The 20,686-nt window shown below is 49.2% G+C and overlaps 3 protein-coding genes across 5 annotated transcripts; 1 reads left to right on the plus strand and 2 right to left on the minus strand.

Moving 5' to 3' along the window:
* Nucleotides 1–842: 842 nt before the first annotated feature.
* On the minus strand, nucleotides 843–4,168 carry TPGS1 (tubulin polyglutamylase complex subunit 1; the record flags this gene model as incomplete). The annotated part of the gene is made up of 2 exons (XM_081178008.1): nucleotides 843–1,657; nucleotides 3,813–4,168. 2 exons carry the CDS (start codon nucleotides 4,166–4,168, stop codon nucleotides 1,126–1,128), a joined length of 888 nt encoding a protein of 295 aa, XP_081034134.1. The 3' UTR covers nucleotides 843–1,125.
* LOC308577676 (uncharacterized protein) lies at nucleotides 4,088–7,236 on the plus strand. Of its 3 annotated transcripts, XM_081178068.1 has the most exons (3): nucleotides 4,088–4,235; nucleotides 4,763–4,845; nucleotides 6,301–7,236. In XM_081178068.1, exon 3 carries the CDS (start codon nucleotides 6,314–6,316, stop codon nucleotides 7,001–7,003), a length of 690 nt encoding a protein of 229 aa, XP_081034194.1. In that variant the 5' UTR covers nucleotides 4,088–4,235; nucleotides 4,763–4,845; nucleotides 6,301–6,313; the 3' UTR covers nucleotides 7,004–7,236. The 3 variants fall into 3 exon arrangements, with proteins under 3 accessions (XP_081034194.1, XP_081034195.1, XP_081034193.1); XM_081178069.1 differs by lacking the exon at nucleotides 4,763–4,845 and having other exon boundaries at nucleotides 4,190–4,235; XM_081178067.1 differs by lacking the exon at nucleotides 4,088–4,235 and having other exon boundaries at nucleotides 4,282–4,845.
* Nucleotides 7,237–8,510: 1,274 nt separating this feature from the next.
* Nucleotides 8,511–17,684, minus strand: MADCAM1 (mucosal vascular addressin cell adhesion molecule 1). Its single transcript, XM_081177870.1, has 4 exons — nucleotides 17,206–17,684; nucleotides 13,632–13,898; nucleotides 10,983–11,297; nucleotides 8,511–9,487 (listed from the first exon to the last, which is right to left on the minus strand). The coding sequence occupies exons 1-4, from the start codon at nucleotides 17,255–17,257 to the stop codon at nucleotides 8,685–8,687; spliced, it is 1,437 nt and encodes a 478-aa protein (XP_081033996.1). The 5' UTR covers nucleotides 17,258–17,684; the 3' UTR covers nucleotides 8,511–8,684.
* Nucleotides 17,685–20,686: the final 3,002 nt, after the last annotated feature.

Genomic DNA, 20,686 nt, shown 5'->3' on the forward strand with positions numbered 1-20,686 from the left:
GGTACCCACCTGACATCAGTAGGCAGGGAGTTCCAAAGTGCATTTGTAAAAAAGCATGACAGCACCTACACTTTGAAATTCCCTGCCTGTTGATCGCAGGCACCTTCACTGCACTATTTTCGGTGTTGGCTAAAAACACTTTTGTTAAGACAATCCCGTCCATATATCTAGAATGCTGAAATGTGTTCTAACCTGCTTTTAGTTTATTCCCGATTTTAATTTTTTGAATGTTTTAAATTGCGGTTTTCTAAGCTGTTTATTTTTTCCTTTTCGTTGAAAATTGTATTGTTTAATTCCTTTCAAAAACCACTTTTGAGTTTTTTTGTGGTTTATTTTAAACAACCAAGCGATATAGTCATACCTCGTTACATTTGCTTCAGGTTAAATATTTTCAGGTTGCGTCCCGCGGCAACCTGGAAGTACTGGAAAGGGTTGCTTCCGGGTTTCGCTGCTCATGCATGCACAGACGCTCAAAATAATGTCACACGCATGTGCAGAAGTGGCGAATCGCGACCCGCGCAAGCGCAGATTGCATTCTGCTCATATTGCGAAGGGGGCTCCGGAACGGATCCTGTTCGCAACCAGAGGTACCACTGTATTATGTTCTGAAATAATAAATCTAAAAAGTCTAAGCTCGGGACACAGCTGACCTTACACAGTTCAGCACTGAGAGCAAAAAAGCACAGTAAAAGAACACCGGTCTTGTGTGCAGATTTCCAAAATCTGACTGGGGAAGGTGGGCAGCCGGGACCACATTCTGGGCACAACCAGAAAAGGTGTGGACTGGCGCAATGACTTGTGTGGTGTAATAAAAGAAGAGGAAAGAAAGAATTCTGAGACAATTTGCAATATAAATAACCCAATTTAAATATCTCCATCATCCTTCACACCTATCCAGTGTTTGACATGAGATTTACTCAACAAAGAGCAGCAGTTTTGGACATCAGTCATGCAGCTCTACTGAACCCCAGAAAGCGAAGCCGGTCCACCGTTGCTCCGTTTCGATCTCTCTCCATCGCCGGCCCAAAACAAGAAGTAGGCACTGTCTCTCCATCCTAGATGAACAGCCAGGTTGGTGATCAGATGAAGCACACACACACAAACCCACCTACCCCTCTTAGAAGCTCATTCGACGGGTTTCACTCTCGCCACGAAGATGGACGAGGCTCTCTGGAGGAACTCCTCTTTCTTCATGGCCATACTGGGCTTCCGCTCGGCCAGCGCTTTGTCCATGGCCAAAGCCAAGCAATCCGGCCCAAGCTTGGACCCGGCCTCCAGGAAGCGGATGGGGGCCGCAACCTCGGCAGGGCAAAGGGCATCTTCCAGGGTCCCAAGGACCGCCGCACAGACTCGTTTGTCCGCCGCCCCCGAGCCACCGCCCAGTGCGTTGAAAAGCAAGTCTGCCTTGGCCAGGAATTCGAGGAGGACCAGGCAGGTGAGGACGCCGTAGCGGAAGATGTCAAAGGGCACCGCCTCGTGGTCTTGGCAGGAGACCTTACTCAGCAGGGGCAGAGCGATGTCTTCTGGCGTGCCCTTGTCTTGGCACATCAGGCTCAGCAGCTCGCTGTAGAGCTTCCCGCTGACTCCGGGCTTCTTGCGCCTGCCGGCGGCGGACAGGGAATCATAGGCCACACTGACGTTGTTGTTAAAGGCCATCCTACAGGAAGGAACATAAAACAGGTAAAGCAGACAATTTAACTAGACAGAGCCCTAAGTGATATCGAGCGAGAGAATAATCTGGCTACGGTAAGGACTTTTTGTCCTTGGTATGATTAATTCCCACCTAGTCATTTTGACTAAAAAGCAGAGACATCACCTTGCCAACAAAGGTCCGTATAGTTAAAGCTATGGTTTCCCCAGTAGTGATGTATGGAAGTGAGAGCTGGACCATAAAGAAGGATGATCTCCAAAGAATTGATGCTTTTGAATTCTGGTGCTGGAGGAGACTCTTGAGAGTCCCATGGACTGCAAGAAGATCAAACCTCTCCATTCTGAAGGAAATCAGCCCTGAGTGCTCACTGGAAGGACAGATCGTGAAGCTGAGGCTCCAAGACTTTGGCCACCTCATGAGAAGAGAAGACTCCCTGGAAAAGACCCTGATGTTGGGAAAGATGGAGGGCGCAAGGAGAAGGGGACGACAGGGGACGAGATGGTGGGACAGTGTTCTCGAAGCTAGCAGCATGAGTTTGACCAAACTGCGGGAGGCAGTGGAAGACAGGAGGGCCTGGCATGCTCTGGTCCAGGGGGTCATGAAGATTCGGACACGACTAAACGACAACAACAACATGATTATTTCCCACCTAGTCATTTTGACACTCAGGCACCCTGTTTGCTGAATTTAGCAATTCCAAAATACAGATGCACTTTCACGAGATTGAATATCCTACCTTCGGCTGTACTTGAGGGTCAATTTCAAAAAATCCCACTGGAAAAACGGTTATGTCCCTGTGGAGAGAGCTGTATCGAGTCAGTGGCTCATGTGCTTCAAGGTAGGTTAGGCTGAGAGACAGCGGCTGACCCAAGGCAAGGGATTTTATTAACCTCCGTTTCCCTGTCTAGCGCGCTAACCGCTAGGCAGTGCTGTTTCGAAGCGAAAGGGCGAAGCAGCCCAGTTTCCGTCATATGACCATGGAAAGCCATGCAGCAGCTAAGAGCGACCCGGGTGCCACCCTGGGTTTGAATTCCTGCTCCGCCACAAAGCTCACCGGGCCGCCTGACCTCTCGCTGGCCTGCCTGGCATGGTTGTTGCGACGGTAAAATACAGAGGGCGAGCAGCCGCAAAACACATGGTTCATGGAGGAAGTAACAGAATTATTTTTTTTAAAGAAAAATAAATGCAATGAAAAGGAAATATCAACAAATAAACAAACGAATGCACCCCCTCAACTGAACCCAATATATAAAAAGTGCTGCATGGAACGAGGGGAATTGTACAGCAGCCTGTAAAAGAACTTGTTTCTTAAAAAAATAATTCATTTTAAAAGCATTCTTTCTTCCTAATTCGCTTCTCCTCTGAAAAACAGTGGTGGTGGTGGGGGTCGTAGAAGAATGGCAGATGAAGATGATGGATTTTTCAGAGCTAGCCGACTTAACCAGAAGAGTCCGCGACCAGAAGGAGGAGGAGTACCAGGAAGAGTGGATTAAATTTAATGATTACTTAGTTAAATAGATTAAGTTAAATTAACTGAAAACAGCTTGCAGACATCTAATTGGCGCAGGTTTTTATTTATGTTAAGGGATGAATTAATACGTTTAATTTCATAATGTGAAGATCTAAGGATGTTAATGTTTACGTTAAATTTTGCAAGAACTGTGATTTGGAAAACCGTTGAAAGGACATGCAATGAAATTCAACCAAGGGGAAGTTACCTAACAATGTTAATAAGTGTAATTTTCAATGAGGCTATGATTTATGTTTGTTTGTCTTATGTGTTTGTTTGTTTATAATGTTGCGAAAACCAATTAAAAAAAATTGAAAAAAATTAAAGCTTTCACTCTTAATAATAATAAATAATAATTCTTAATAATAATAATAATAATTCTTAATAATAATAATAATAATAATAATAATAATAATAATAACAACAATAATAATAATAATAAATATTTTTTATTTATATCCCGGAAGCCGGGCTCAGGACAGCTAACAACAATAATTCACTTCTACTCTGAAAAAACGGTGAGGGGGAAAGACTTCATGTCCCAGGAGGCCCCGCGCGCCAAAGCACAGCGAAAGAGCCCCGAATCTTGCCGCGGTGCATTCTGGGCGCTGTAGTTCTCCCCGCCCCGGCCTTCCTTCCCAGCTGCCGCACCTGTGGGAGTGGTGTGCCAGGCCCAGGTACCACAAGGCCCTCCCGAGGCGCCCCCGCAGCAGCCCCCGGGGCTCCCCGCCACCGTCGGCCGCCGACAAGGCCTCTCCCGCCTCGGCCTCCTCAGGGCCGCCCTGCGCCAGCCTCTCGAAGTAGCCGGCCAGGAAGCCGACGGGCTCCTCAGGCCGCGCCTCCAGCACCTTCAGCAGGGCCTCGCGGACCATGTCGCTCACGCCGGCCTGCAGGAGGAACTCCGCCTCGCTCTCCGACGGGGCGCCGTTCGAGGGAAGGGACGGCCGGGCCGGGTCGCTCCCGCCGGCCGCCGCCGCAGCCGAGCGCCGCTTCTCGCTGGCCGCCATTTTGTCTGAGGGCGCCGCTTAGCGACGGCCGCCATCTTGAGTGAGGGCCGCGCGTCGGCCATTTTGGGTGAGGGCCGCGCCTCGAGCTCTTGCGACGGGCAGCCAATCAAAAGAGAAGACGCCGAGGCGGCCGCCGTTCTTGCTTTTAACCCAGCTTCCACCATGAAGAGGGAAATGGCTAGAGCGTCGCCCTCCATAATTACCGGAAGTATAGGCCGCGCTCTACCATAAAGTTGCTAAGGCATAAGGCAGCGCTGCTTTGCGTGAACATATCGATGATACATATCCAGTAATATTATTATTTTTTTAAATATAGTTATTCGAGTGTGTGTGTTCCCCCCCCCCTCGGCCGGTCTATCCCTTCCTGCTCCATGGCAGTCCATTTCCGTCGAAACCGCTGGGACTCTGTCAGGCTAGAGGAAGTGTCGCGAGAGTTGGAGCAGCAGCCAATCAGAGCGCTGCGCCAACTCGCGGGGAGAACAAGGCGTGCTGTTTGGGCGGGTGTGAGGCGCAGGCAGCCATCTTTAGTATGGGCAACGTGACTTTACCCTTAATATGCCAGAAAAGGCTGGTTTTATTTCCCGTTTCTTCTAGTGTACCGGCTGAGCTGTGACTTGGGGGAGTTTTATCTGCTTCCATTGGCAATTTGATCCCCAGCCTCCTCTTGCTGGAGCTCAGTAAGTGGCGGGGTTTGCATAAAGTGAGATTGCATGGTTTTTTTTTTTTGGTGGGGGGCTAATAGCATTGCAAAGCTATTAAGGGCTTTAATAATAATATTATTATTAATAATAAATTTTTATTTATACCCCGCCCTCCCCAGCCAATTCCAGGCTCAGGGCGGCTAACAACCAATAATAAAAACAAGTTGATTAAAATACAATTTAAGGCTATTAAGGACTTTGCAGTGCTCAGGAGTGACTGCATGGTATTTGTTTATTTATCAATAAGGGTGCGGGTTGCTAATCAGTCTGTGTGGTGGTGGTGTTTTTTACCCCCCCCCCGAATTTATTTAAAATTTCAGCCTGGTTGCAAGACCAGCATGCAGGAGGATGTGGGGGCAGAGAAACCGCGAGCATCTCTGTCTCTTGGGTGCACGTGCCTGTGTTTATTTATATGTTTGCTTCTGTTTCCTTCCCTCCATCCACAGTCGAAAGGGAGAGAGAAATAAAGAGTCAAAACTGCAAAGCTTGGGTTGGGAGGAAAAATCAAGAAGTGACACAGATATAAACAACAGACGCCATTCCGAAGCCTGTACCAAACACGAAAGCTTATACCTAAAACGACTCAGTTGGTCTCTAAGCTGCTATATTATAATTTTTAAATTCTTTTGGAAGGATTCTTTTAAATACTTTGTTATTACTTTTTTGAAGACTTGATTCTTTTAAGGGGGTTTTTAGGTCTTTTTAACTATCTTTTTAAAGAATTGTTTTAATTTATTTTGACTACCAGGGGTCAGCAAACGTTTTCAGCAGGGGGCCGGTCCACTGTCCCTCATACCTTGCGGGGGGCCAGACTATATTTTTTTGGGGGGAATGAACAAATTCCTATGCACCACAAATAACCCAGAGATGCATTTGAATCAAAAGGACACATTCTACTCATGTAAAAACATTCTGATTCCCAGACCGCTCAGGGGCCGGATTTAGAAGGCAATTGGGCCAGATCCGGCCCCCGGGCCTTAGTTTCCTTACCCATGACAGCAGACCAGCACGGCTACCTACTTGAATCTAGTATCATTTCCCAGTAATCTTTCTTTTCCTTTCCCTTTTCCCTTTTATGAAATGAATAAATAAATAAATCTACTATTAAGTACTTAATTTGTTCAAGAGGTCCGTTCTTAACCTGAAACTGTTCTTAACCTGAAGCACCACTTTAGCTAATGGGGCCTCCAGCAGCTGCCGCGCTGCCGGAGCACGATTTCTGTTCTCGTCCTGAAGCAAAGTTCTTAATCCGAGGTACTATTTCTGGGTTAGCGGAGTCCGTAACCTGAAGCGTCTGTAACTCGAGGTACCACTGTAGTATCAATTCCCAGTAATCTTTCTTTTCCTTTTCCAGTGAATCAGTGTATGCCTTTTATGAAATGAATAAATAAATCTGCCACCCCCATATATGCTCTGCCCCATCTTCGCCAGGTGCCTGGAACTCATGGATGCCGGGTGCGCCCCTCCTAAAACCCGCCCCCGGAAGAAGAGGAGGAAGGTGGCGGTCCGGCCGGGCAAGCCGAGGCTCCCCCAGGCCTGCTCCGCTGCCGCCGACGTGGATGTCTTCCGCTGCGCCGTCTGCGAGAAGGACATCAAGTACCTGACGAACTTCCGCGAGCATCAGCGCATCCACACGGGCGAACGCCCCTACCAGTGCAAGCGCTGCGCCAAGACCTTCACCCGCTGTGCTGACCTCATCAAGCACCGCCTGGTGCACTCGGCCAAGCGACCCTTCCGTTGCCGGACCTGCGGGAAGCGCTTCAAGCTGCGGGCCGACCTGGAGAAGCACGGCAAGGTGCACTCGGACGAGGCTCCCTTCCCCTGCCACCTGTGCCCGAAGCGCTTCAAGCGCACCTCCTGCCTGGAGAAGCCCTTCGCCTGCGCCCACTGCGCCCGGCGCTTCAAGTGGGAGGCTTCGGTCAAGGAGCACGAGCGGGTGCACACGGGCGAGCGGCCGCACCGCTGCGGCGAGTGCGCCAAGGCCTTCACCCACCGCTCCACCTTCCTGCAGCACCGGCGCACCCACCAGGCCCAGCCGGCCTTCGGCTGCGAGCAGTGCTCCAAGGCCTTCAACCACAAGTCCAACCTTTTGAAGCACATGCGGAACGTGCACACTGTTAACGGAGAAATCTGAGGGCTCCCTTGGACAAAAAGGAAGGACGCCAGCAAGGAATACCAGAGCAAAACGGCAGCTAGACGGGTGACTGGGAGCGGCTGCCGGGACCGGTCCTGAGAGACCTGCATTGGCTCCCAGTACTTTTCCGAGCACAATTCAAAGTGTTGGTGCTGACCTTGAAAGCCCTAAATGGCCTCGGTCCAGTATACGTGAAGGAGCGTCTCCACCCCCATCGTTCAGCCCGGACACTGGGGTCCAGCGCCGAGGGCCTTCTGGCGGTTCCCTCATTGCCAGAAGTGAGGCTACAGGGAACCAGGCAGAGGGCCTTCTTGGTAGTGGCACCCGCCATGTGGAACGCCCTCCCACCAGATGTGAAGGAAATAAGCAGCTATCTTCTCTTTAAAAGACATCTGAAGGCAGCCCTGTTTAGGGAAGTTTTTAATATTTAATGCTGTATTGTTTTTAACACTTGATTGGAAGCCACCCAGAGTGGCTGGGGAAACTCAGCCAGATGGGCTGGGTATAAATAATAAATTATTATTATTATAAAACAGCAGCCAGTAGGCTTGGTCTTTGTTGAAGACTGTCGCGACAGGACTCCCACATGCCACAAGGTGGAACAAGATGGAAGCACCGTACAAAAGAGAACCCAAACTTTTATTAGCTGCTAATCCCCATGTTAAATTAAAGATAAAGGGACCCCTGACCGTTAGGTCCAGTCGTGGCTGACTCTGGGGTTGCGGCGCTCATCTTACTTTATTGGCCGAGGGAGCCGGCGTACAGCTTCTGGGTCATGTGGCCAGCAGGACTAAGCCGCTTCTGGCGAACCAGAGCAGCGCACGGAAACGCTGTTTGCCTTCCCGCCGGAGCGGTACCTATTTATCTACTTGTGCTGGTGTGCTTTCGAACTGCTAGGTTGGCAGGAGCAGGGACTGAGCAACTGGAACTCACCCCGTCGCAGGGATTCGAACCGCCGACCTTCTGATCGGCAAGTCCTAGGCTCTGTGGTTTAGCCAGCATTGATTGGCAGTGCCTGGTCTTTCAGATCCATCACCTGCCCCTTCTATCTCCTCCCTGATCCTATTAACTGGAGGGACCAAGGATTGGAGCTGGACCCTTCTGGATGCAAAGCAGCTGTTCTGTCACTGAGCGCAGCCCCCCTCCTCTAAGAAATAGATTTACAGGGGTCAGCAAACTTTTTCAGCAGGGGGCCTTTCCACTGTCCCTCAGGCCTTGTGGGGGGCCGGACTATATTTTGGAAAGTGTTTTATTTAAACAGAGATGCAGTTTAAATAAAAGCACACATTCTACTCATGTCAAAACACCAGGCAGGCCCCACAAATAACCCAGAGATGCATTTTAAATAAAAGGACACATTCTATTCATGTGAAAACACGCTGATTCCCGGACCGTCTGCTGAGGCTCCAAGACTTTGGCCACCTCAGGAAAAGAGAAGACTCCCTGGAAAAGACCCTGATGTTGGGAAAGATGGAGGGCACAAGGAGAAGGGGACGACGGAGGACGAGATGGTGGAACAGTGTTCTCGAAGAGACCAGCATGAGTTTGACCAAACTGTGGGAGGCAGTGGAAGACAGGAGGGCCTGGCATGCTCTGGTCCAGGGGGCCACGAAGAGCTGGACACGACTAAACAACAACACAGAGACCCTAGGGATTCAAAAGGCCAAGAGGGGAGGATCCCCTAGGCAACGATGGGCGGTTGGCCCGCAATGGGCAGCAGGGCTTTTGCGGAGGCCAGAATGAAACGACAAGGAGCCCCTGTGTACTCACCATTAGGCACGATGGAGATGGTCAAGCTGGCCATGCGAGGCTGGCTGGCTATCGCCACACACCGGTAGACCCCTTGATGCTCCAGGGAGACGCTCTCCACAACCAGGGTGGACCGGCCCTCGCCTTCTTCCTGGCGGTACCGGGACTTAGCCACGGGCGTCTCCACCCACCGGACCGGGACGTCTTCGCCGCAGTCGGCCGCGAGGCACGTGATCCGCAGGGTGCCCCCCGTGCTGCCTTGGGTGGGGACAGGGGTGATGACGGGGCGGCAGGGGTCTCTGGAGGGGTCCGTGGTGGTGGAGGCGCTGTGTGGCTTTTCAGCCACAAGCGTGGCGAGGCTGCTGGCCATGGCGGGGACGGACGTAGTGGTAGGTGGTTCATCTGTCAAGCGAGGGGGTTGCGAAGTCGCTGACGTCTCCGTCGACGTCAAGACAGGGACCTGCACGGTGTTGGCCCCAGTCCCAGAATTCTGAGAGCTCGTCTGCACCGCCGCAACAGGATTCCTCGTCGGGGAAGGGCTACTTGTTTCCGGAAGGGGTTCTGGGGTGGGAGAAGCGGTCGACGTTGTGGTCGGGGGCCCGGTGGAGAGAAGGGGAAGGCCCTGGGTGGTCGCCGGCGGCTCGGTGATGGCCGACTCCAGAGTAGCCACGCGGCTCGTTCTTTCCGTCACGAGAGCAAAGGTGGCCTCCTCTGTAGCGCTGGGCACCTGTGTGGCTGCGAACCAAAAGTTTTTGCATCTTTTTAAAAAAAGGCATTCACAAGATTTTCACTGGCAGATTAATCAGCTAGAGTTTAGTTGATTAATCCGAGCCAGTTCTTTTTTATCAGCGTTGATGCTGTATTTTTAATGTCAACGCCAGCCTTTCCCCAACACAGTGCCCTCCAATGCTTTGAGCCACGGCTCCCGCCAGCCCTGACCAAAGGTGAGGGTTAATGGGATTTGTAGTCCAAAACATCTATTGTAGTCCATCAACTAGGAGGGCTTTAATAATAATAATAAAATATTTTTAATACCCTGCCCATCTGGCCGGGCCTCCCCAGCCACTCTGGGCGGCTCCCACCAGAACATTAAAAACACAAACATCAAACATTAAAAACTTCCCTAAACAGGGCTGCCTTCAGATGTCTTCTGAAAGTCAGATAGTTGTTTCTTTCCTTGACATCTGATGGAAGGGCGTTCCACGGGGCGGGTGCCACCACCGAGAAGGCCCTGTAACCTCACTTCTCGCAGGGAGGGAACCGCCAGAAGGCCCTCGGAGCTGGACCTCATTGTCCGTGCTGGACGATGGGGGTGGAAATGCTCCTTCAGGTCTACTGGGCCTTTGAGGCTGTTTAGGGCTTTCAAGGTCAGCCCCAACACTTTGAGTTGTGCCCGGAAACGTACTGGGAGCCAATGTAGGTCTTTCAAGACCAGTGTTATGTGGTCTCAGCGGCCACTCCCACTCCCCAGTCTAGCTGCCGCTTTCTGGATTAGTTGCAGTTTCCGGGTCACCTTCAAAGGTAGCCCCACATAGAGCGCATGACAGCAATCCAAGCGGAAGATAACCAGCGCATGCATCACTCTGGCGAGACAGTCTGCGGGCAGGGAGGGTCTCATCCTGCGTACCAGAGGGAGCTGCCCTGGACCCAGAATTAACCCGCGTCTCCATGGACAGCTGTGAGTCCAAAATGACTCCCAGGCTGCACACCTGGTCCTTCAGGGACACAGTTACCCCATTCAGGACCAGGGAGTCCCCCACCCCCACCCACCCCCTGTCCCCTCAAAACAGTACTTCTGTCTTGTCAGGATTCAACCTCAATTTGATGGGACAAATTCAGGGAGGATAAAGCAACGGGGTGAGCTCCCGTTGCTCGGTCCCTGCTCCTGCCAACCTAGCAGTTCGAAAGCACGTCAAAGTGCAAGTAGATAAATAGGTACCGCTCCGGCGGGAAGGTAAATGGCGTTTCCGTGCGCTGCTCTGGTTCGCCAGAAGCGGCTTAGTCCTGCTGGCCACATGACCCAGAAGCTGTATGCCAGCTCCCTCGGCCAGTAAAGCGAGATGAGCGCTGCAACCCCAGAGTTGGTCACGACTGGACCTAATGGTCAGGGGTCCCTTTACCCTTTACCTTAAAGCAATCAGGGGCTTAGTAGGCGTGAAGGCAGGGAGGGGAGCATTGCTTTTAGGCTTGGGTCTCCTCCATGTGGGTTTCACACGCGGTCAAAGCTTACTTTGGGGGTTCACGACGGCCACCCTGGATTGGCGGAAGGTGTCCGTCTCGACCTCCAGAGTAGCTTCGCACTTGTAGGTTGCTCCCTCTGCGGCCGCCGGGACCTCAAGGACGGAGCGATAAAACATCAGCTGCTGCTCAAAATCCACCATGTCGTCTTCCACCTTCGTAGCCTCCAGCCTCTCCTCTCCCCGGAACCAGGTCAGCATCAGGGAGCCCGGAGGGTACACCTTGCTCAAGGAGCAGACGAGACGAACCGGCTGCCCAGTCCTCATAATCTTCGGCTCAGAGTCCAGTTGCAAGGCATCGGGGAAAGCTGGAAAACAGCCCGTGGGGCATTAATAATAATAATAATAATAATAATAATAATAAACTAAATTTAATAAAAGGCGAAAGATTTATACGATCTGAAGAGAAACCAGAGTACATGGAACTGGCAGAAATGACTGGCAGAATTCGAGACCAGGGGGAAGAGTCGGTGAAAGAAGATTGGAAGAAATTTAAAGACTATTTACAGAAATATTGTAAAATTAAGGAATGTTAAAATGATGTTGGATTGAGGTGGTGGTTTCTAGCTGTAAAGGTTAAAAGAATATGAAAAAAAATTGGTTTTTTAATAGATCAAAATTCAAGGTTATTATAATATATATTTAGATTAAAGATCAGGATGTAAGAAGGAGGGTAAGAAATTGATGAATGAAATAAATTGGAATTGGAATACAAAAAAAGGAGGTATGAGGAGGTCCGGGAAATAAGTTAATGAAAGATAAGTGACAAAAAGATCGAATTGTTTTTAACATCTTTTTATTTTGTATTTGTTGTATTTTGTGTATTTTTTTCTTTTCTTTCTTTTTCTTTTTCATTCTGTAATAATGTGAAAAGCTTAATAAATATTTATTAAAAATAAATAATAATAATAAACTAAATTTAATGATTACTTAGTTAAATATGTCAAGCTAAATCAATCGGAAACAGCTTGCAGGTACTTAATTGGCTTAGGATTTTATATAAGTTAAGTGATGAATTAATATGCTTAATTTCAAAATGGAAAGATCTAAGATGTTAACGTTCCATGTTAAATTTTGTAAGAACCGTTAAAAGGATTTGCATTGACATTCAACCAAGGGGAAGCGAGGAAGTCACTTAACAATGTTAATTAGTGTAATTGTTAATAATGTTATGATTTATGTTTGTTTCATGTGTTTGTTTACAGGCAGGCTTACAGGCAGAATTGGAAACCAGGAAGAGGACCTCTTTAATAAAGAATGGGGAAAGTTTATAATTTAGTTGAAAAGCTATTGTAAAGAGTTACCGTATTTTTTGCACCACAACACTCACTTTTTTCCTCCTAGAAAGTAAGGGGAAATGTCTGTGCGTGTTATGGAGCGAATGCCTGTGGGTGGCGGGGGGGGGGGATCTGCTGCAGTCGTGAGCAGAGAATCCATGGTTCCCCTTCCTTACAAAGCATGGATCCACATGGATCCTCAGGATTTTTGCATTGGGCTACTCCAAACTGTCAGATCACATGTCTGTGGCTACAGCATGAACCACAAAAATCATATATCCACTATTTCGCTTAGAATATTTTTTTCTTGTTTTCCTCCTCTAAAAACTACGTGCGTGTTATGGTCTGGTGCGTGTTATAGAGCAAAAAATACGGTACATACATTGGTAGGATTGACAGAAAACTTGTAGTAAAAATTTGAACTACGGATGGACAAATGATTTATAAAAATAGAGTTATGAAAGGGATGCAGAGGGGGAAATCACTACATTAAGATGCTGCACTGGCTGGAGGGGATGCTAAGCAGCACGTCGGGGCTTCCGTCCTCCTGGCGCGAGGAGTTCCATCGGCCCTTCCTTGCCCGAGAGAGAGGGAGGGAGGGAGGGAGGGAGGGAGAGAGAGAGAGAGAGAGAGAGAGAGAGAGAGAGAGACTGAGACTGACTGACTCTTGCCCATGCCGCACGCGAGCCCGGCATGAGGCGGTTGCGGCACCGCGGCAGCCGCTGAAGCGCCGCCCTTCTGCGTCCCTCCCCATCCCCTTCTCTTCCTCCTCCCCCAGGCTGCCTCCTCAGCCACCGCCGCCGCCTCCGGCTTCCCCTGGCAGCGCGGTGGAAGTCTCGCAAGAGAGGGGCTGCCTGCCTGCCTGCCGCCACCTGTCTCCTCACGACATGCCCCGAGGCGGAAAAGGGAGAGACGGAGACGCGGCAGCTCGTGCACACACTCTCTCTCGCGGCGGAGGACCCCGAGCCGCTGCTTCCCTCCCGAGCCGGGCGAGCATGAAACCCGGGAAATTTAAGGGACATCATCAATAAGGGACAGCAGCGGGACACGGCGCTGGGATAAGGGAGTTTCCCGCCAAATAAGGGACGGTTGGCAGCTATGGTTGGCAGATTCTGATTGACACCTATCAGCCTAATGTCAAAGGACGGGACGGAGAGGTCCAGATTCCTAGACCAGCTGCCTTAAACCCTTCTGAGTGAGCCCAGTTTGCACCTCGATTTGCAACAGCTTCTGCATGCGAAGCAGGTGTCCTTGACACCACATGAGGCCCCTTCTGCAGGCAGCTGCGACCTCAGGGGTGGAGCGGGCGCTTGGCATGTAGAAGGTTCCCCCGGCCGCCCCCTTCGCCTCCACCTCTGCACTTACAGTACACCTGCAGATCCACCTTCTTCTGTCCGGAAGTCCCCCTGCACTGCCCTGTACAGAACTTGGCGCCTTCCATGCTGACAGTGGCTTTGGCGATGGTCAGGATGCTGTGAGTCTTGTTGGAGAAGACTTCGCCCTGCTCGATGTCCAGGCCTTCCCACTGGACCTTGCCGCCGGGGCAGTCCGTGGAGCAGGTCAGCCGGATGGAGCCTCCCAGTTCCACCAGTGCCTTCCGAGGGTGGACGGTCAGGACGGAACTGGGAAGACCTGCATAGCACAGAGGGGGAAGAGAGGTCAGTGTTGAGGGTGGCATGGATGGGGTCCCCTGTGGTTGGACTCCAGCCCCCACCGTCCTCTGACCATCGGTCCTGCTGGATGCTGCTGCCACAAGCTCTCTAGGTAAAGAAAAAGGGACCCCTGACCATTAGGCCCAGTTGTGGCCGACTCTGGGGTTGCGGCGCTCATCTCGCTTTATTGGCCGAGGGAGCCGGCGTACAGCTTCCAGGTCATGTGGCCAGCAGGACTAAGCCGCTTCTGGCGAACCAGAGCAGCGCACGGAAACGCCGTTTACCTTCCCGCCAGAGCGGTACCTATTTATCTACTTGCACTTTGACGTGCTTTTGAACTGCTAGGTTGGCAGGAGCAGGGACCGAGCAACGGGAGCTCATGTCGTCATTGCAGGGATTCTGATTTGACCTCCAATTGTCCCTTTTTGGACTCACAGCTGTCCATGGAGGCGCAGGTCAGTTCTGTGTCCAGGGCAGCTGTCTCCCAGCTCCATCTGGAACGCAGGATGAGACCCTACCTGCCCGCAGATTGTCTGGCCAGAGTGGTGCATGCTCTGGTTATCTCCCGCTTGGACTACTGCTCTTATGAAACTGCAGGTTATTATGACAATCCTGCCAATGTTCTTGAAGAAGGGACCCCTGACCGTTAGGTCCAGTCGTGACCGACTCTGGGGTTGCGGCGCTCATCTCGCTTTATTGGCCGAGGGAGCCGGCGTACAGCTTCCGGGTCATGTGGCCAGCAGGACTAAGCCGCTTCTGACGAACCAGAGCAGCGCACGGAAACGCCGTTTACCTTCCCGCCAGAGCGGTACCTATTTATCTCCTTGCACTTTGACATGCTTTCGAACTGCTAGGTTGGCAGGAGCAGGGACTGAGCAACGGGAGCTCACCCCGTCACTGGGATTCGAACCGCCGACCTTCTGATCGGCAAGTCCTAGGCTCTGTGGTTTAACCCACAGCGCTAGGCAGCCCGATTAAGAAAGGCTGTCTTCCTGCCAGCCCTACCCTCTGGTAACGGGAAAGGGCCACGGGGTTGTATTCCTGCTCAGAGTAAGCCCATTGGAGTTGATGGATGGGACTAAGTAGCCTTTGGGAACCATTCTGAGATCTTACGATGAAGGGCGGTGTATTATTATTATTATTATTATTATTATTATTATTATTATTATTATTATTTTGTTTCAAAGGATCTAACTCAATAATGATACTAATATGGTGCAGATGTACTATTATTATTTCTTTTGTTTCAAAAGATCTAACTCTGTTGTTGTTATTATTATTATTATTATTATTATTATTATTATTATTATTATTACTACTACTTATACCCTGCCTATCTGACCGGGCCTCTCCAGCCACTCTGGGCGGCTCCCAACAGAATATTAAAAGCACAATAAAACTTCAAACATTAAAAGCTTCCCTAAACAGGGCTGCCTTCAGATGTCTTCTAAAAGTCAGATCGTTTTTTATTTCCTTGACATTTGGTGGGAGGGCGTTCCACAGGGCGGGTGCCACCACCGAGAAGGCCCTCTGCTTGGTTCCCTGTAACCTCACTTCTCGCAGGGAGGGAACAGCCAGAAGGCCCTCGGAGCTGGACCTCAATCTATGGTCTGAAGGACGGTGTGCCGGCCCATGGCTGAAAAAGGTTGCTGACCCCTGCTCTAAAAGTTAAAACGTCATTTCTTTTGTTTTGTTTTTAAATGCAGTATTCCAGCACTTATTTAAACAGCTAAGAAAGAGCAATGGGGAATAAGACCTTAAAATCAACAGCAATATGAAACTTTTCTAAAAACATTTTTATTTTAAAAAGCCAGCTTTTTAATTAGAAGTGCCTTAGGTTTAAAAGGCGTTGCAAGGGCAATTTCGAAGCCATTTCTGAAGGGGTGACATGTTAACATCTTGTGGCGGGGTGTTCCGTAGACATGGAGCCAACAAATGGAATCAAGGTGGTTGGCATATAAGGATAAAACGAAACTTTGAAGGCTCAGTGCCATAATGGGCTACTTTTAAAATGAGGCTGCATTTGAAATTGCATTTAAACCTGTATTTTAAATTGGTCCCCTCCCCACCCACTTATTATGTTTTTACTGTAATTTTACTGGTGTTAGCTCTGCTCTGAGCCCGGCTCTGGCCGGGGAGGGCAGGGTATAAATATTATTATTATTATTATTATTATTATTATTATTATTATGGCCCACACATCTAGTGGCAGTCGGTTCTGTAAGACGCCCCAAGATTTTTGTATTTCTTCCCCCCGCCCAAAGCGAATTTCGCATCCTTTCAGCGATTTTTCGCCTTTTCGACTTGTCCTTTCACTGCCACTACAACACCCCTGGGCAGCCTCGTTCCATTAAAAGGCCCCAGAGCCGACTTGCTGGGGTGAGATGCGGAGGAAAGCAGCCAACGAAATCTGTTTAGTAGTGCAAGAAATCTTCTTTTTTAAAAAATAATAATGGGGGAAAACAAAACAAACGATGCACATTTTCCTTTTGCAAATGGCATTTTGTCGAGATGGAAAACATTGCAATTTTTTTTCTGGTTGGGACGGTCTTGGGAAAATTTCCTTTTTATTATTGTAATAATAAATTACAATAATGCCAGATGCGTGGGGTACTATAAGGGGAAGGTCGTGGAAGGCGGAGGGAATAGCATTTATTTATTTTTCTCTCTTTTTAAAAAATTACATTTTCCCCCCTTCAAATAATATTTATTATTTTCAGTAGATAAACAGTAAAAAAAAGGATTAACAGTAATAAAAACAAAGAAAAAGAGAAAAAAGAAAAAAGATACATCCAGCATATTACCACTTAATTAATTAAAATTAATCCATCTTCATAAACATAGTATTTGACTTCCTCGAATCTCTTCCATCTGAATTTCTTAGTAATTACCGTATTTTTTGCTCTATAAGACTCCCTTTTCCCCTCCTAAAAAGTAAGGGGAAATGTGTGTGCGTCTTATGGAGCGAATGCAGGCTGCGCAGCTATCCCAGAAGCCAGAACAGCAAGAGGGATTGCTGCTTTCACTGCGCAGCGATCCCTCTTGCTGTTCTGGCTTCTGGGATTCAGAATATTTTTTTTCTTGTTTCCCTCCTCCAAAAACTAGGTGCGTCTTGTGGTCTGTTGCGTCTTACAGAGCGGAAAATACGGTATATGTAGCAGTTTCCAATATCAGTGTTTCAAAAGACCATGTCACAGTCCGAATCATATGACATAACTTTCCTTATCGTACATTTTCTTATTTGTAAATTCAATTCCAGTTTAATCCTGGGTAAAAATCCGACTTACCCCAGCCAAGCCTCACGAATACAAACAGCAGTCCCAAGTTGATGGTTGCCATGCTGTTTGCAATTGAGTTATATCTCTACCTACAGTTACACGGACTTATTCCAGCAGCAGCAGCCTGTCTCGTTCCAAATTAATTAATGTAGTTCCTTCCTTCCTTCCTCACGGCACTCTCACCCTGGTGCAGTTTCCAAGTCTGCCTGAAATTCAATGACACCAGCACCTCTTAAATCCAAGGTGGGTGTCTCCGCCCACCCCTGTGTCGAGGGGGGGGGGCGTTAAAAAACAATATCCACCCACCCCTCACAGCCTGCCTCTTCCCATAATCCGAGTGATGTTAGAATCCTGGATTTAGCCTTTTTTCCAGAAATACTTTCCCTCCCCTTTTTAATCAAAGAATGAAAAGGAGCAATTAACTCTTCAACTTTGCTTATCAGCCGACGAATCCCGTTCTGTTTATTGGAGGTGTTCCAATAAACTGCGAAAAACCGTGAAAGCTGTTCAGGGGAATCCCACTGCGACCCTGAACGAAGGAGCCTTCCCGCTGGATCTCTGCATGATATGTGGTCACCGAGAAACCAGCCTGACTAATGGCGCTGCGTCGCTCAGATTCAGAAGTTCGGAACGCTAATTTTCTCCCAAGCCGAACGCACAGCAGAATTACCATCCCTTAAAATAAAATAAAGAGTTTGTTTGTCGTGTCTCTGTCAGAGTCCATGATCTGGGCTAGCTCCAGAGCAGCGATTTGTGCAGGGACGCCCCCTCTGTTGTTATTGTTGATGTTGTTTAGTTGTTTAGTCGTGTCCGCCTCTTCGTGACCCCCTGGACCAGAACACGCCAGGCCCTCCTGTCTTCCACTGCCTCCCGCAGTTTGGTCAAACTCATGCTGGTCTCTTCGAGAACACTGTCCCACCATCTCGTCCTCTGTCGTCCCCTTCACCTTGCGCCCTCCTTCTTTCCCAACATCAGGGTCTTTTCCAGGGAGTCTTCTCTTCTCATGAGGTGGCCAAAGTCTTGGAGCCTCAACTTCAGGATCCGTCCTTCCAGTGAGCACTCAGGGCTGATTTCCTTAAGAATGGAGAGGTTTGATCTTCTTGCAGTCCATGGGACTCTCAAGAGTCCTCCAGCACCAGAATTCAAAAGCATCTATTCTTCAGCCATCAGCCTTCTTTATGGTCCAGCTCTCACTTCCATATATCACTACTGGGAAAACCAGAGCTTTAACTATACGGACCTTTGTTGGCAAGCTGATGTCTCTACTTTTTATGGTGCTGTCTAGGTTTGTCATTGCTGTTGGATAGCTTGCTGGACCTCAAAGGCTGAAGTAGGCAAACTTAATAAGGTAGTATTGTCCTTTGATAATGTGGGCAGTTGTTAATTTTTACGGAGAGCTATACAATGTAGAGGGATGCGGGTGGCACTGTGGGTTAAATCACAGAGCCTAGGGCTTGCTGATCAGAAGGTTGGCGGTTCGAACCCCCACGACGGGGTGAGCTCCCGTTGCTCGGTCCCTGCTCCTGCCAACCTAGCAGTTCGAAAGCACGTCAAAGTGCAAGTAGATAAATAGGTACCGCTCTGGCGGGAAGGTAAACGGCGTTTCCGTGCGCTGCTCTGGTTTGCCAGAAGCGGCTTAGTCATGCTGGCCACATGACCTGGAAGCTGTACGCTGACTCCCTCGGCCAATAAAGCAAGATGAGAACTGCAACCTCAGAGTCGGCCACGACTGGACCTAATGGTCAGGGGTCCCTTTACCTTTTATTATACAAAGAAGACTGAAAAAATATATAGAATACCTGGAGAAAAAATAAACTGCCTTAAGGGAGTTTCCTAAGTGGCTTTCCCCTGTTCTGTGCCAAACAAAGTTCGTACCACCTTGTTCCAGAATGCGCAAGAATTCAGCTCTCAGAGCTTTCCAAAGTATAGCAAAAACAACCAGCAAAAAAAGTAAAGCACTAAAATTCTACGCGCTCTGAAAAGCAGGCAGAGGGATCTGCAATGAGCGTGGAGCCAAGCAAAGGTTTGCAGGTGAGAAGTCTTCCCAGACCTCACACTTCCCCACTTCTGACATGCTTTTCTAGCTAGCGCACAAGATACCGCATTTTTCGCTCTATAAGACGCACCAGACCATAAGATGCACCTAGTTTTTGGAGGAGGAAAACAAGAAAAAAAATATTCTGAATCCCAGAAGCCAGAAGAGCAAGAGGGATCGCTGCGCAGTGAAAGCAGTGATCCCTCTTGCTGTTCTGGCTTCTGGGATAGCTGCGCAGCCTGCATTCGCTCTATAAGATGAACACACATTTCCCCTTACTTTTTAGGAAGAAAAAAGTGAGTCTTATAGAGCAAAAAATACGGTACCTGCCCCCCGCAGCCAACCCCAGATACTTGTCCTGGAAGCTGCCCAGAGTGGCTGGGGCAACTCAATAAGATGTATAAAGAGCAAAATTGTCGTTATGGATGGAATGGGATGTCCCTATTTTCATCTGAAAAGTGTTGGAGGGTACAAATATCAGAAACAAACAAAACGACGACAATGCCGCCATGGGTCTGGCGGTAATCGTTTTGAGCGTGGAAGACTCCTTTTTTCCCTTTTGCAATATTTGCACCCCTCCTAGTCCTGTTCCTCATTTCACCCCCAACACAACACTTGTTGTTGTTGTTGAGTCGTTTAGTCGTGTCCGACTCTTCGTGACACCCTGGACCAGAGCACACCAGGCACTCCTGTCTTCCACTGCCTCCCACAGTTCGGTCAAACTCATGTTGGCAGCTTCGAGAACACTGTCCCACCATCTCGTCCTCCATCGTCCCCTTCTCCTTGCGCCCTCCATCTTTCCCAACATCAGGGTCTTTTCCAGGGAGGCTTCTCTTCTCCTGAGGTGGCCAAAGTCTTGGAGCCTCAGCTTCAGGATCTGTCCTTCCAGTGAGCACTCAGTGCTGATTTCCTTCAGAATGGAGAGGTTTGATCTTCTTGCAGTCCATGGGACTCTCAAGAGTCTCCTCCAGCACCAGAATTCAAAAGCATCCATTCTTCAGCGATCAGCCTTCTTGATGGTCCAGCTCTCACTTCCATACATCACTACTGGGACAACCATAGCTTTAGCTATATGGACCTTTGTTGGCAAGGTAATGTATCTGGTGTACCTTAACAGGAGTGGGGGGGGGGAGAGGTGTCCGATGAAATTGGCATGGGGAAGGGGGAAAGTTTCACAGATGCAGAAATCCTTTGGCCTTACGCTACCCTCTGGCCTCTTGGTGGAACGGACACTTGCGTGGTAGGAAAACCCGCCTCAATGTCACATATTGAAATCGCGTTTCCAACGAAATTCGTAAGCTTCCTTCTCGTTTCCACTGAAAAACCGTGGAATCAGAGGAGGCCTTGCCAGTTTCTAATCTCTGTGTTTTCACTCCAAAAGATTTGTCAGATTTATGAAAAGGTCAGCTCGTAGACAAACAGAAACCCGGCCAGCTATGTTTGATGCGGGCCTCA

The sequence above is a fragment of the Podarcis bocagei genome (assembly GCF_964188305.1).
Source record: "Podarcis bocagei genome assembly, chromosome: 18".
Lineage (NCBI taxonomy): Eukaryota > Metazoa > Chordata > Lepidosauria > Squamata > Lacertidae > Podarcis > Podarcis bocagei.